The sequence below is a fragment of the Oncorhynchus gorbuscha genome, linkage group LG02 (assembly GCF_021184085.1).
Source record: "Oncorhynchus gorbuscha isolate QuinsamMale2020 ecotype Even-year linkage group LG02, OgorEven_v1.0, whole genome shotgun sequence".
NCBI classification, from domain to species: Eukaryota; Metazoa; Chordata; class Actinopteri; order Salmoniformes; family Salmonidae; genus Oncorhynchus; species Oncorhynchus gorbuscha.
Window position 1 is genome coordinate 76,206,378 of NC_060174.1, and position 16,344 is coordinate 76,222,721.

The 16,344-nt window shown below is 39.2% G+C and overlaps 1 protein-coding gene across 3 annotated transcripts; it reads right to left on the reverse strand.

Annotated features, from left to right (window-relative positions):
* Nucleotides 1–1,863: 1,863 nt before the first annotated feature.
* Nucleotides 1,864–13,489, reverse strand: hsd20b2 (hydroxysteroid (20-beta) dehydrogenase 2). Of its 3 annotated transcripts, none has more exons than XM_046322377.1 (11): nucleotides 13,171–13,489; nucleotides 11,419–11,465; nucleotides 11,217–11,292; nucleotides 10,988–11,098; nucleotides 9,205–9,272; nucleotides 6,979–7,023; nucleotides 6,662–6,696; nucleotides 6,482–6,563; nucleotides 2,986–3,051; nucleotides 2,728–2,877; nucleotides 1,864–2,516 (listed from the first exon to the last, which is right to left on the reverse strand). In XM_046322377.1, the coding sequence occupies exons 1-11, from the start codon at nucleotides 13,337–13,339 to the stop codon at nucleotides 2,442–2,444; spliced, it is 924 nt and encodes a 307-aa protein (XP_046178333.1). In that variant the 5' UTR covers nucleotides 13,340–13,489; the 3' UTR covers nucleotides 1,864–2,441. The 3 variants fall into 3 exon arrangements, with proteins under 3 accessions (XP_046178333.1, XP_046178324.1, XP_046178341.1); XM_046322368.1 differs by having other exon boundaries at nucleotides 1,864–2,579; nucleotides 13,171–13,488; XM_046322385.1 differs by lacking the exon at nucleotides 2,986–3,051 and having other exon boundaries at nucleotides 1,864–2,579.
* Nucleotides 13,490–16,344: the final 2,855 nt, after the last annotated feature.

The window sequence follows — 16,344 nt, forward strand, 5'->3', positions numbered from 1 at the left end:
CACGTCTGCAGCCTCCGTGGACATGTGCAGTCTCTTCCTGCTGCAGATGGCGTGTGTTCTCAACATGGCCAGCAGCTAGCGCCATGCAGGAATGAGGAAATTCCTGTGTGTGGAGGCAGAGTCCAGCGACCAGGGTTGGGTGGTTAAAGAGGAGACCTACCAGGAGCTGTTGAGGAAGCTGAAGATCAGGGCCTCCATCAAGATAGTGCCCTGGGACTCTGTGGAGCAGCTCTACGGACAGAAACAGACACAGGACCCAGAGCTGGAGGACCTGACGAAGCCGGCCCAGGCCCTTTCAGAGGACTTCCAGTCTGCAGTCAACAGGATGCTGATGGAGCACAGTGCTGAGGCTGCTGTCTGCTTCCTGTATTTACCACACCCCCTTGCTCACTCCAGCCAATCACACACATATCTCAGTCAGTTGGAAGCTGTGACTTATGGTTTAGGCCCAACCCTCTTGATTCAGGGTCTCACCCCAGTCACATGCACTGAGCTTTGAGTGTGTCACTCTGTGTTTATGGGATCAACATGTCATGTAATTAACTTCATCCTGAACATGATAGAAAGGGCAGTCTAAATGTTTACAATATGAGCTACTTTACATAACATACTTTTTAGTTAGAAAATAAACACACAGGCACACTACACAATGGGACCTATCAGTATAGTTCTGTTCCCTGGGCATGTAGTTTCACATTTTGTATTGTAACTCATTGACACATCCACTCATTTCTCAAATGAACACATTCAACACCTAGTCAGTCACAGTGGTACCTACCTACTTTCTGTAATATATTTATTTGTTAACTGTAATTTAATGGAGTACTTGTCTCATGCCTTTGTGTTGGTTGGGTAATAATATAAATATAGCAGATGTAGTTTTCATAAAAAACCTCCGCTCTGGAATTGACCGTGTGGCCTGAGAGTGACACTGATTCAGTGGGAGTGAATGTTACATGTCAGTAGATCAAATGGTCTGTTCTGCGGCACAGGACCAAAGAAGAATCATATGATAGGTTGAATAGTGATGGTGGGAAAATGGATTCTGAAATACAGAAAGGGCAACATATGCTAACTAGCTATGGAAATTAGAATGTTGTGTTCCTTGTGTTCTTTTATTTGTTATTTGATGCTGGTACAATCACTTTCCATTGATCCCTTTCCCCAGTGTATTCCTCTTCAGATTGTGACCCAGTTTGGGAGAGCTCATGAGCGTCTTTGGACCAAATGGTCTCTTAGGATTTTGGGTCACTCACTAATTTTGGTTGTGCTTGAAATGCTGCTTCTTCAGACTACTATGTGGTCCATGATGGAACATGAATTCAAACTGCCTGAAACCACTACGAACTACATTAGTGCCTAATGCTTGACAATGTCATAATACACAAGCATTATGCCACTGGCAGGCAGACTAAATATGGATTGCTGTTGTATTTAGTCTAATTTATAATGCCAAATGCTAAGGATCATGCCATTCATTTGTTACTTGGAAAAATGATTTCTATTTTTAAGCTGTCTTGCTATATTTTTCTTATGTACAGATTTTAGAAACAGAATGTTACTGCAAGGAGTTTGGTATCTATGAAAACATTTGACTAATTTAGAGGCATGTAGTTGGCGCTATATGAAAGCTTACACATTTCACAACTTGTGGTGGGATGTTTGTGCTTAAGCAGAAATAGTTTCCTCTTTACAGTCCTATGAAGTTACTGTATATTTCTGACTCTGCTCAGAATCCATGTACTGTTCTCAGGTTGTGCCACACAGACTGTTCTCTAGAGTTTGTGGACTGATCAGTGAGTGCCAGACAGGCTGCTTGTGAGTTAATAAGGACTCTGTCCAAGCAAATGATGCAATAGAAAATGTCAAAAACCAAAGTAATTACATTAAACATGCGTTTTTATAACATACTGTTTCCTTTACACATATGTTACTCAGTAACAACAATTTGACAGTCATTTGTGAATGGGTTGGCAAAAGGCAATAAAATAAACAAAAGTAATTGTCTTTCTATTTATTTCTAAGAAAATCGAGATCACAAAAATGTGACGGTTGATACCAAAAATTGTACTCTGTTAAAAGTCCAAATCAACCAGAACATGCATATGTTCAAGCATTCAGTTATGTTGTAGTCTATATCCCTAATAAGTATATAGCTAATATATGTACTGTAGAAGCCTGTTTGAGAGTCTCCCACAGATCATACTCTGCTGCACTCAGGCTATATAGTTCATGATGGATTTGGGGTCAGCTTGTTTACATCACATCAACATTACACAATCTCTTTCCTATAACCAATACCTTTCAATGGCAGTCAATGGAAAAACAGTAACATTGATCAATTAGTTCTCTACATATGAAGTAAAACTTCTCATATCAATTTCCAATATGACCTCTTTAAAGCACCACCAACGTTTCAGTAGCAACCTCCTTTGCACTCCTTAGTCCTCTTTGCTTGCCGAAAGTTCTGTCATTTCATCAATTTTCTTCTCCATGCTCTGTGCAAATTTCTCTGTCTGCTTCACACAGTAGGATGAAAGGCGTAGCCAATCAGGGAAGAAAATGGACAGAGCAATGTTCTGTGAGATGGCAAAGAGAGACCGATATATTTACAATCACATAAAATAGTCTAATAGTATATTCTGCATGGCTCATTTTTGGCTAAGGTAACAAAAACGTATAGAGTAGTTTGTTTTGAATATTTGAGTGGATAAGAGGAGTTCCTACTTGAAGAGCGTGAGAGACACAGCCGCTGGTGTAGCTAGAGTGACCCACTGTGTTCAGAGCTTCACGGGCAAAAGCACTGGCACTCTTCAACAACAGGTTGGGGGGCAAGTTGTGGGTCATGTTAGTGGACACCATAAAGGGAGCCACACACTAAAGGAGAGGAAATTAAGAAAGCACAAGCGATTGGAAGAAACAAAGATGCAAGGAAGGATACTGTAACAGGAGTGCATGTGATACAACATTCTTAAAGTATTTTACCTGAACTGTTATTCCCTGTGACTTGTACTCTGAATTCAGAGATCTGGAAAAATATGTCACAAAAATCTGCCAAGAAAAGAATGGATAACATGGATCCTCTGTAGCTGTTATAGAGCATGTCACTGACAACACCAGGATAGTGGGTTTGATTCCCGGACCATCCGTATGTAAAATGTATGTATGACTAAGTCGCTTTGGACAAAAGCATCTGCTGAATGGCATATACAGAAGTCGGACGTTTATATACATCGTAGCCAAATACATTTAAACTCAATTTTTCACAATTCCTGACATTTAATCATAGGAAAAATTCCCTGTCTTAGATCAGTTAGGATCACCACTTTATCTTAAGAATGTGAAATGTCAGAATAATAGTAGAGAGATTGATTTCTTCAGCTTTTATTTCTTTCATCACATTGCCAGCGGGTCAGAAATTTGCATACACCCAATTAGTATTTGGTAACATTGCCTTTAAATTGTTTAACTTGGGTCAAACGTTTCAGGTAGCCTTCCACAAGTTTCCCACAATAAGTTGGGTGAATTTCAGCCCATTCCTCCTGACAGAGCTGGTGTAACGGAGTCAGGTTTGTAGGCATCCTTGCTCACACACACTTTTTCAGTTCTGCCCACAAATTTTCTATCGGATGAGGTCAGGGCTTTGTGATGGCCACTCCAATACCTTGACTTTGTTGTCCTCAAGCCATTTTGCCACAACTTCGGAAGTATGCTTGGCGTCATTGTCCATTTGGAAGACCCATTTGCGACCAAGCTTCAACTTCCTGACTAATGTCTTGAGATGTTGCTTCAATATATCCACATAATTTTCTGCCTCATGAAGCCATCTATTTTGTGAAGTGCACCAGTTCCTCCTGCAGCAAAGCACCCCCACAACATGATGCTGCCACTCCCGTACTTCACGTTTGGGATGGTGTTCTTTGGCTTGCAAGCCTCCCCCTTTTTCCTCCAAACATAACAATGGTTATTATGACTAAACAGTTCTATTTTTGTTTCATCAGACCAGAGGACATTTCTATAAAAAGTACAATCTTTGTCCCCATGTGCAGTTGCAAACCGGAGTATGGCTTTTTTATGGCGGTTTTTGGAGCAGTGGCTTCTTCCTTGCTGAGCGGCCTTTCAGGTTATGTCGATATAGGACTCGTTTTACTGTGGTTATAGATATTTTTGTACCTGCTTCCTCCAGCATCTTCACAAGGTCCTTTGCTGTTGTTCTGGGATTGATTGCACTTTTCGCACCAAAGTAGGTTCATCTCTAGGAGACAGAACACGTCTCCTTCCTGAGCGGTATGACGGCTGTGTGGTCCCATGGTGTTTATACTTGCGTACTATTGTTTGTACAGATGAAGTGGTACCTTCAGGCGTTTGGAAATTGCTCCCAAGGATGAACCAGACTTGTGGAGGTCTACAATTTATTTTCTCAAGTCTTGGCTGATTTCTTTTGATTTTCCCATGATGTCAATCAAAGAGGCACTGAGTTTGAAGGTAGGCCTTGAAATACATCCACAGGTACACCTCCAATTGACTCAAATTATGTAAATTAGTCTATCAGAAGCTTCTAAAGCCATGACATCATTTTCTGAAATTTTCCAAGCTGTTTAAAGGCACAGTCAACTTAGTGTATGTAAACTTCTGACCCACTGGAATTGTGATACAGTGAATTATAAGTAAAATAATGAATAATAACAATTAATAATGAATAATTAACAATACATTTGTGGTGTGGTTGAAAAACAAGTTTTAATGACTCCAACCTAAGTGTATGTAAACTTCTGACTTCAACTGTATATACACTGAACAAAAATATAATCGCAACATGTAAAGTGTTGGTCCCATGGTTCATGAGCTGAAATAAAAGATCAGACATTTTCCATACGCACAAAATGCTTATTACTCTCAAATTCTGTGCACAAATTAGTTTACATCCCTGTTAGTGAGCATTTCTCCTTTGCCAAGATTTTCCATCCACCTGACAGGTGTGGCATATCAGGAAGCTAATTAAACAGCATGATCATTACACAGGTGCACCTTGTGCCTGGGCCAATAAAAGGCCACTCTAAAATGTGCAGTTTTGTCACACAGCACAATGCCACAGATGTCTCAAGTTTTGAGACGGTGTGCAATTGGCATACTAACTGCAGAAATGTCCACCAAAGCTGTTGCCAGAGAATTGAATGTTAATTTCCGTGAGAGGAATTACGTATTCACCTGATTTGTTTGATTTTAATAGTTAACAATATATACTTAACAACAGTAAGACATTTCTGTCCTACTAATGCTGTGTTTTTATGGTTACTCTAGCTACCTGCAGCTTGTCTGGGTGTCGAGGACATGGGCTTTTACTAGAGATAGTTTGAGCTGACAATTGATTGGTGATGAAAACTAAACAGCCACATTCCATTATATGATTAGTGGTGCATGTGAGACATATGTCTCCTGGCTGACAGCCTGCATTCCATAGATAAGATGTGGTGTGTGTGACTTGAGATAGAGATAACTTGGAGGAGTAGAACAAATATCAAGTGCAGATAACCAGATGAACCCAAGATGTCTTATGGTGCCCCCAATCCGCATGGGAGGTGTGGAACCAGCATTCTTAGTGTCAGCTATAACCAGCATTCTTAGTGTCAGCTATAACCAGCATTTTTAGTGCCGGCTATAACCAGCATTCTTAGTGTCAGCTATAACAAGCATTTAGTGTCAGCTATATAAGAAACAGCATTTTTTGTAAAGGTTAGACTCTCAGTCCAACACTCAAGGTGTTGGGTCGACCAGCCTCATTATTGCAATAATTAATCGATATTGAATAAAGATGATTGTTTGAAAAACTGACAAAGTCTCTCTCACTTGATTAGAATATTCCACAACATTTCTCTACCATAAGCCGCCTCAAAAGTCAATCTAGAGAATTTGGCAGTATGTCCAACCGGCCTCACAACCGCAGACCACGTGTAACCACGCCAGTCCAGGACCTCCACATTCAGTTTCTTCACTTGCGTGATCGTTGGAGGGGGGAGTTTTTTTAAATTAAGGAGTATTTCTGTCTGTAATAAAGTCCTTTTGTGGGGGAAAAGTCATTCTGACTGGCTGGGCCTGGCTCCCCAGTGGGTAGGCCTATACCCTCCCAGGCCCACCGATGGCTGCACCCCTGCCAAGTCATGTGAAATTCATAGATTAGAGCCTAATGAATTTATTTAAATTGACTGATATCCTTATTTGAACTGTAACTCAGTAAAAGTGTTGCATGTAGCGTTTATATTTGTGTTCAGTGTATGTACATGAGGTTGAGCGTGTATGTGTGTGATACATTGTGTATGTACATGAGGTTGAGCGTGTATGTGTGTGATACATTGTGTATGTACATGAGGTTGAGCGTGTATGTGTGTGATACATTGTGTATGTACATGAGGTTGAGCGTGTATTGTGTGTGATACATTGTGTATGTTTGAGTGAGAGAAAGTTAAGTGAAAGGGAGTGGCACCTTGGTGGCGGAGTAGAGAGACAGCATGGGTTGTGGTTGAGCACCTGCTTCTGAAGACATGTTGATGATCAGACCGTTCCCTCTGGGAAAGACAGGACAGGTAAATAAAGGGACAATTCCATAGATTGAAATTATTAATAAGATTCACGTTTCATTGACATCACCATGATGCATATGTACCTTGAAACCATGCGTGGGAGAACCAGTCTAGTCATCTGAGGAATGATAACACCATCAGTACCATCACCAACATCTCCATAATCACCAGAATTACTCTTTCACCCCCATCACCATCATCATCCGCATCATGATCATCATGTTCAACAACACCAACGTTAATCTCCTAAATGTTAGCATTATATTTTTCACATAATGACCAAATATTAAAAGCTATGACTTTGTATGAGCCATACACTAGTTTAGAAACATAAATCAAGACATGGACCATGCATAGAGCTTCACAGAGGCAGTCTATAAGTCCTGACAGATCATCTCACCTGGGTGACAGAGAGGATGTTACAGTTGATCACCTGGGTGATTCTCTGTGTTAGGGAGGAATGAAAACACAAATTAACTCAACTATTAACTGAAGTTTTAAATCAAACCATAGTACATTATTACCTTGTTAGAATCAAAATGGCACCCAAAACATGATATATACAGTTGAGGTCGGAAGTTTACATACACCTTAGCCAAAACATTTTTAACTTTGCTTTTCACAATTCCTGACATTTAATCCTAGTAAAAATTCCCTGTCTTAGATCAGTTAGGATCACCACTTTATTTTAAGAATGTGAAATGTCAGAATAATAGTAGAGAGTGTCAGGGAATTCCTCTTCTTCCGAAGAGGAGAGGCGAAAAGGATCAGAGGACCAATATGCGGCGTGGTAAGTGTCCATGGTTCTTTTAATACGTAAATGTACACATGAACACTACAAAACAATAAACATGGAAAACCTAAACAGTCCTATCTGGTGCAGAGACAGGAACAATCACCCACAAACACACAGTGAAACCCAGGTTACCCAAGTATGATTCTCAATCAGAGACAACTAATGACACCTGCCTCTGATTGAGAACCATACTAGGCCTCAACATAGAAATACCCCAAAACATAGAAAAACAAACAGACTGCCCACCCAACTCACGCCCTGACCATACTAAATAATGACAAAACAAAGGAAATAAAGGTCAGAACGTGACAGAGAGAATGATTTATTTCAACTTGTATTTCTTTCATCACATTCCCAGTGGGTCAAAAGTTTACATACACTCAATTAGTATTTGGTAGCATTGCCTTTAAATTGTTTAACTTGGGTCAAACGTTTTAGGGAGCCTTCCACAAGCTTCCCACAATAAGTTGGGTGAATTTTGGCCCATTCCTCCTGACAGAGCTGGTGTAACCGAGTCAGGTTTGTAGGCCTCCTTGCTCGCAAAACACTTTCAAGTCTGCCCAAAAATGTTCTATATGATGAGGTCAGGGCTTTGTGATGGCCATTCCAATACCTTGACTTTGTTGTCCTTAAGCCATTTTGCCACAACTTTGGAAGTATGCTTGGGGCCATTGTCCATTTGGAAGACCCTTTTGCGACCAAGCTTTAACTTCCTGACTGATGTCTTGAGATGTTGCTTCAATACATTCACATAATTTTCCTGCCTCCTGATGCCATCTATTTTGTGAAGTGCACCAGTCCCTCCTGCAGCAAAGCACCCCCACAACATGATGCTGCCACCACCATGCTTCATGATTGGGATGGTGTTCTTCGGCTTGCAAGCATCTCTCCTTTTTCCTCCAAACATAACAATGGTCATTATGGCCAAACAGTTCTATTTTTGTTTCATCAGACCAGAGGACCTTTCTCCAAAAAGTACGTTCGTTGTCCCCATGTGCAGTTGCAAACTGTAGTCTGGCTTTTTTATGGCGGTTTTGGAGCAGTGGCTTCTTCCTTGCTGAGTGGCCTTTCAGGTTATGTCGATATAGGACTATGGATATAGATACTTTTGTACCTGTTTCCTCCAGCATCTTCACAAGGTCCTTTGCTGTTGACCTTGAATTGATTTGCACTGTTCGCACCAAAGTACGTTAATCTCTAGGAGGTCCCATGGTGTTTCTACTCGCGTACTATTGTTTGTACAGATGAACGTGGTATCTTCAGGCGTTTGGAAATTGCTCCCAAGGATGAACCACACTTGTGGGGGTCTACAATTATTTTTATGATGTCTTTGCTGATTTATTTAGATTTTTCCATGATGTCAAGCAAAGAGGCACTGAGTTTGAAGAAAATACATCCACAGGTACACCTCCAATTGACTCAAATGATGCTAATTAGCCTATCAGAAGCTTCTAAAGCCGTGACATTGTTTTCAGGAATTTTCCAAGCTGTTTAAAGGCACAGTCAACTTAGTGAATGTAAACTTCTGACCCACTGGAATTGTGATACAGTGAATTATAAGTGAAATAATCTGTCTGTAAACAATTGTTGGAAAATGTACTTATCAAGCACAAAGTAGATGTCCTAACAGAATTACCAAAACTATAGTTTGTTAAACAGGAAATTTGTGGAGTGGTTGAAAAACGAGTTTTAATGACTCCAACCCAAGTTTATGTAAACGTCCGACTTCAACTGTATACATAGACCATTAATGTGAGTGGGGGGGGGGGGTAAACGTCCGACTTCAACTGTATACATAGACCATTAATGTGAGTGGGGTGTGAATCCTACCTGCTCAGGGTTGGGAATGTCCAGGAAATGTACCAACTTGTCAGAATAGTTCATGCCTACATTGTTAACTGTAAATGAGGAGTGTCAGAATATATTTCTATGTAATTGATTATTACATTTCACTACTAACATCCACTGAAAGAGAGAAAAGCTACAGTGCCTTGAGAAAGTATTCACACCCCTTGATTTTTATTTTTTGTTGTTGTGTTACAGCCTGAATTTAAAATGGATTAAATTGAGATGTGTTGTCACTGGCCTACACACAACACCCCATAACGTCAAAGTGGAATTGTGTTTTTAGAAATGTTTACAAATTCATTAAAAATGAAAATCTGAAATGTCTCAAGTCAATAAGTATTCAAACCCTTTGTAATGACAAGCCCGAATAAGTTCAGGAGTAAGAATGTGCTTAACAAGTCATAATAAGTTGCACGGGCTCTGTGTGAAATAGTGTTTAACATGATTTTGAATGACTACCTCATCCCTATACCCCACAAATACAATTATCTGTAAGTTCCCTCAGTTGAGCAGTGAATTTAGAATAACAGATTCAACCACAAAGACCGGGGAGCTTTTCATAATGACTCACAAAGAAGGGCACCTATTGGTAGATGGGTGATATTTAAACAAAAAAAGCAGACACTGTATATCCCTTTAGAGGATGGTGAAGTTATTAATTACACTTTAGATGGTGTATCAATACACCAAGTCACTACAAAAATACAGGCGTCCTTCCTAACTCGGTTGCTGGAGACAAAGGAAACAGCTCAGAGATTTCACTATGAGGCCAATGGTGACTTTAAAACAAGTTACAGAGTTTAAGGAGCTGTGACAGGAGAAACCTGAGGATGGATCAACAACATTGTACTTTTTCCACAATACTAACCTAAATCAGAGTGAAAAGAAGGAAGCCTGTACAGAATAAAAATATTACAAAGCATGCCTCCTGTTTGCAATAAGGCACTAAAATAAAACTGCAAAACCAGTGGCAAAGAAATAAACTTTTTGTCCTGAATACAAAGTGTTGTTTGGGGTAAATCCAACATTACACAACACTCAGTACCACTATTCATATTTTCAAGCATCATGGTGGCTGCATCATGTTACGGGTATGCCTATCATTGGCGAACCTGGTTCAGTCTGCTTTCCAACAGACACTGGGAGACAAATCCACCTTTCAGCAGGACAATAACCTCAAACACAAGGACAAATATACACTGGACGACATTGAATATTCCTGAGTGGCCTAGTTACGGTTTTTACTTAAATCAGCTTGAAAATCTATGGCAAGACTTGAAAATGGCTGTCTAGCAATGACCAACAATCAACTTGACAGAGGTTGAAGAATTTAAAAAATAATGTGCAAATATTTTACAATCCAGGTGTGCAAAGCTCTTAGAGACTTTACCCAGAAAAACTAACTATTATAATCACTGCCAATGGTGATTCTAACATGTATTGACTCAGGGGTGTGAATACTTATGTAAATGAGATATTTCTGTATTTTATTTTCAATACATTTGCAAACATGTCTAAAAACATGTTTTCACTTTGTCATAATGGGGTATTGTGTTTTTTCAAATCAATTTTGAATTCAGGCTGTAACACAACACAATGTGGGGGTATGAATACTTTCTGAAGGCACTGTATGTTGACGGTAATAAGAGCACATTCTACATTTAATTGCAGACTAGCTTTAGTTCCTTTCTCATTTCCTGATTGTCATCCCCTTTTTGACTCCTTGTTCTCTTTCTCTTATATATCATTGCCATAGATTCCCTACCCAGGATGCCTATGTCCAGGTCCCGTAGTGCCTCAGCTATAGCAGGGTAGATGTCATGGCCCTCTGTGAAGTCTGTTTGGATGATCTGGGTCTGGCGTCCATGTTGGCTCTCTGGAACAAACATATTGATGTACAATTTCATATAAAAGGACAATCACATTTGCATATTGATCTTTTGTACCTCAACTCTTCATTTAATTATGTTTTTCAATCTCAGCCCTTCACTCACCAATCTCCTTGGCGACAATGTGGAGTTTCTCTTTTGACCGGCTGACCAGTACAATGTCCAGACCTCTTCTGGCCAACTGTAGTGTCCAGGAAGAAAGGCAACTGTTACGTGAGAAAACACTCATTTTACAAAGCACTTGAATTACATGCTTATGCATGCTTCAATCTCGTCTGTACACAGGCGAGAATCAGTAAAGACTCACCTCATTTGCGTAAGCTTTGCCAATCCCTGCGGTAGCCCCTGTGACAACTGTAGAAAGGAGATCATGGTCAGAATTAGTTAGTCCGCAGACTTCCATAATTACATATTACTACTATTGTTGTGTCTCCTCATCCTCTGCAGTGAGAGGTCTCTGAGAGAGGTCAGTTCGGACACTGGGTATGACTGCAGGATGGAGGAACATTTAAGGATCTCTCTCTCTTCCTTTCTTTCACAATGCTGGCAGGAATGCTGCTATCCTGGTCTGCTCGGTGGAAGCATACTATCCTTTGTCATCAGATACTTGTAAAATTGTTTTATAGTGGCCTTTGTCAAGCACTGGCAACAACTTTTCTCCAACTGCTGCCATAAATTTAAAAAGATGTGCGGCAATTACCAACAGGAAAGTTAAGTTTTCAAATGAGACTGAAGTGGACCAGTGCCCACACAAATCCTGTTCCACCTAACAGCAGATATCATCTTGTGCACAGGGCAAAATAGTGAGCTGTAAAGTGGAATGTGACCTGCCTCTCTCAGTCTTCCATTGAACAGGGCTAGGGTAAGGTGCACAGGGGAAACATGATACACTCCGGGTGGGTTGCACCAACATGGTATTAATTAATCTAGGTTTTGTTTTTTGTATGATTTATTATTGTCATTACTTAACGTTAATGACCCATTTATTATTTGTCCGCTAACCGCCTATTGTCGGAGCTGATGGAGGAATTTAGGAACATACTGGAGGATATAAAGACAGACAACACGACTGTCAAAAATAAGGTAGACACCTGGGTCATTTTATGCGACAAATGTAATGGATCGGCACGGATTAAAGAGAACAGGGACCCAAATTGGATGAAAGCGTGATGGAAAACAATTAAAGAAGAAAGCCAAAAAGGATGCGGCAGAGGAGAGGCGGGGGCTATTTCAGACCGGAGGGGGCCTCCGTCCAATGGAATTGATCCTCTCTCCCAGAAGATATGCGAGATGATTCCTCAGCAGTTTGCCCCTCTCCATAACCCCTATGATGACGACGGACAACTTGACCCACCAATATTTAGTAAGCATAAATAACTATAGTTTGAATATGCATTATAGGCATTGCTAACGTTAACACTACTTCACTACAATGTTACCGTTGTCAGGCCCGTTACAGCATGTTGCATAACATCATTCGTACCAAGGCTGGGCATATCATAAACCCCAATCCAATTGTTGTACAACATGGGCACGTAAATAGCCTACTCATGAGTTAATTATTAGAAAACTCAACAGGTCTCTAATTATTCTCTGAGGAACTCGTTTTGGTCTCTCCGCAGTAGATATGCTGTCATTTAATCAGTTAAACCACCTCAAGTGGCAGTTGAGAATTAATCTCCAATCTAAATGTATATCATTTTAAAAATTCATTTAGCAACAGGTTTACAATTCATCTAGGTTTAAAGTGAAAACTAAACGTTGATTATAGGAATGATGCAATTTAACTAGGATTCATTTAAAACTAGGTTTAACATTTGGTGCAACAAGATTAATAGATACACCTTGATTTAACCCAGTTTAAGAGTTAATCCATGTTGGTTTAACCCACCCTCAGTCTACTGTAGTAATTTGTTTTTATCTTGTAGAGAATGTCTAAAGAATCATGTAAAATAGCCATCACTATGACTAAAAAGAGAATGCATTTATTTTCATAAATAAACAAATATCAGTCTGCTGTAAAAATAGCTTCATTTACATAACATGTAGCCTGCCTTACCTGCCCATTGTCCATATGCCTTTAAATCAGTTTGCCAAACTTTTGACAGCACATACACTCTGAATCCACACCAGCAAATCCAGGACCATTTGTTCATGTAATAGAGCACTGTGAAGCCACCTATGAACACCAATCCCCTCACAAGCATCGAGTCTGATACAGTATCCATGTCTGGGAAAATTTCACTCACACTTCAGCAGACAGTTCTTCAAAAATATGAACTTTGTCTGGTTTTAAATTAGAAATAAACATGGTTACTTAGACATAAAACGTGCAACGCTCCGCCCAAGAATCTTGATCTAATCGGCGCATTGGTCGGGAATATTTCCTGGTGCGTCATCTCAGCAAATCAATAGGCAAAAGCAGTATGACGCTTTTCCGCACGGTAAAGCGACTCAAGTAAGAATGAAGGTCACCCAGTAAAATATTACTTCAGTCTAAAAGTCTAAAAACACTTAGTTTTAAATATACTTAAGTATCAAAAGTACATGTAACTGCAAAAATATACTTAAGTATTAAAAGTAAAGTATAAATAATTTGAAATTCCTTATTTTAAGTAAACCAAACGATTTTCTTGTTTTCTTGACTTTATAGATAGCCAGGGACACACTCCAACACACTCCAACAATCAGACAATAAATGTATGTTACCAATTGAAATACATCTATTGCAGGATAAATCAATGTTAAAGTTTACATAGCTGGCCATATATGGATGTTAAAATGTACTTTATGGGTTGGTTATGTGGCTTTTTCTAATCTTCACTTTCTACTACATATAATAATACGATTAAATGATATCTTTACATTAAAAACCAAAGTCTATCAGAATTCCAGTCATTCCAATAAATGTTATACCCCTTGACCTTCAAGAATAGGACTTGGAAATACAGAAGTATAGATTAGCCAAATTGTTTTACCTGAGCATGACCCCAAAACTAAGGACTTATTAGCTAGCCCTACTCTGTTGTTTATGATTTTGTTGTCATGGAGGACTGATTGGGCTCATTGATTCGAGTTGAAAAATAAGTGCTGTGGGTGTGCAAAGCTTTCATCAAGGCAAAGGGTGGCTACTTTGAAGAATCTAAAATATATTTTGATTTGTTTAACACTTTTTTTGGTTACTACATGATTCCGTATGTGTTATTTCATAGTTAAGATGTCTCTTCACTATTATTCTACAATGTAGAAAATTGTAAAAATAAAGAAAAGCCCTTGAATGAGTAGGTGTTCTAAAACTAATGTATATATAATTTATAAATCCAAAAATAGATGTAGCAATTACAGTTTGCCAATTTAAGTCTATCAAGTGTGCAAGTTTGAGAATATGTCCATTAAGCATATGGATATTTTTATTTATCAGCATGAATTAGGTTGAGCAATAAAAGCCCCGTTTTTATTCCATAGGCTTGGATCCGCACTATGCAGCTGTTGCAAGAGCGCATTTTTCACTGGCTGTCCACTGGTTTCAAAAACAATGATTAATTGGCAGCTTAAATTTCTTGAATTCAAACATTGGGTTCAAATACATATTTAGATTTGTGAAGAACCATCCACAACAACCACACTCCGTAAGGCGCAAATAGCTAAATGAGAGAGCAGCAGTGTGATTCACATCAATGCGGTAACGTTATGTCATGTTCAAAAAGTTCACAATTTTACCAATTCTAGGTGAAAGCAGAACTACTTTGAAATAGTTTTGACTGTGTTTAAAACTTGGGAACATACAACATGGGCTCTTTCACATCGTCTACACATGTGGCATTGCAGTCTTATCAATACAGTGTAACAAGCAATCAGTTATCTGTAAATTGCGTGGCTCCATTGTAGAGGCTGTGCTTGTTATGTACTTTGTATCACTTGCTTGTCCAATGCAGATAAATGACCAAACGCTATACTGGCAGATTAACTCATTGTGTGTGGTGATGTTTAAAAACATAATGTTTATGTTATGCTTATAGATAAGCTAAAAATGTGCGTGAGTAAGTGTTCATTATCATAATTGAGAGTGTGACGTCTGCTGCTCAGTAATGTACATCCATCCCTGTGATAGCTTTAGAGTTTGTTCACACAGTTTGTACAGTGCTTCCCCTCCATGCAATCTCCATAGTTTTATAATAACCTCCATAATCTTTGGTTTATGATAAGGTAATACACTTGTAGGCCTACTAATATCATTAAGATGTTTCATCTGATTAAAACATGGATACCCTCTGCCCCCTGCAAAAGGTTGACATGAAAAATGTGTTCGGCACTATATTTGAAAAAAGAACGTTTGCACTCGGGTAAAGATTAATGAAGAAGAATGAATAGGGAAAGGCTATTCAAGTTTTGGCAATGCTACTACTGGAGCCTATAGGTGCATGTTAGTGGAGCAGTTCATATTGAGCGAGAGAATTTGATAGAATCTGATTGTACTGCCAGTCCCTGTCCCTCAAACAATCAGATGTCAATCCTATGGTTTGGATAGGGCCTTTACATAACATTCCAAGTGTTGCATTATGGAGTATGTATAAATGTATGGAAATAATGGAAGCTCTGTTCAGTCAAATGAATACAGTACAGCACAATGCTATGTAGGCCTATTACTATAAGAATCAAAGTTAGATCATTATGACGGTCAAAGATAAAAGTAAAAAAATAGTCAATATAAAAATAAACAGTTATGGAGGGAGAGTCGCTCTGGATTGGAGTCAAGTTAGATGACTGAATGTAATGTTAATGTTGAGCGGCTTCACTGCAGGTAGATTGTATGTTTTAATATTCACACAAAAAAAAAAAATCGGAACATCTGACCATATATGCTATATAACACTAGAGGGAGCCAGCAGAATTGCCTTTACTGGCACCTCAGTCTAGAAGCAGCCAACTGAGACTGATAGGGAGCCTACTGGCATCTCAACAAGCTTTTTAGGTACCAGTAGTTGAGGTGTCAGATATTGTCACAGTTGGGGTATCTTAATTTGATCACTCTGTTATCACTATGATTTTTTTCTGAGCTTAAGGAAATTCAAATGAGCCTCGTGATTTACATAAAAACCTGCAGACCTCTCGATCGAACGCTATAGTATCAGACATAAAGATCCTACTATTGTAGGTCCTACTACTGCGACATTCAAATGTACAAACATGCATTTGAAATGCAGCAATACACATCAACAACCATCATTTTATA

Bases quoted from the DNA above. Each gene is read 5' to 3' on its own strand.
- hsd20b2 (XM_046322368.1), bottom strand. From the start codon at position 13,339: ATGGATACTGTATCAGACTCGATGCTTGTGAGGGGATTGGTGTTCATA. The intron at 11,293-11,418 runs GTGAGTCTTTAC...TGGACACTACAG, and splicing joins GCAAAGCTTACGCAAATGAG to TTGGCCAGAAGAGGTCTGGA. The intron at 11,099-11,216 runs GTGAGTGAAGGG...TGTTTGTTCCAG, and splicing joins CATTGTCGCCAAGGAGATTG to AGAGCCAACATGGACGCCAG.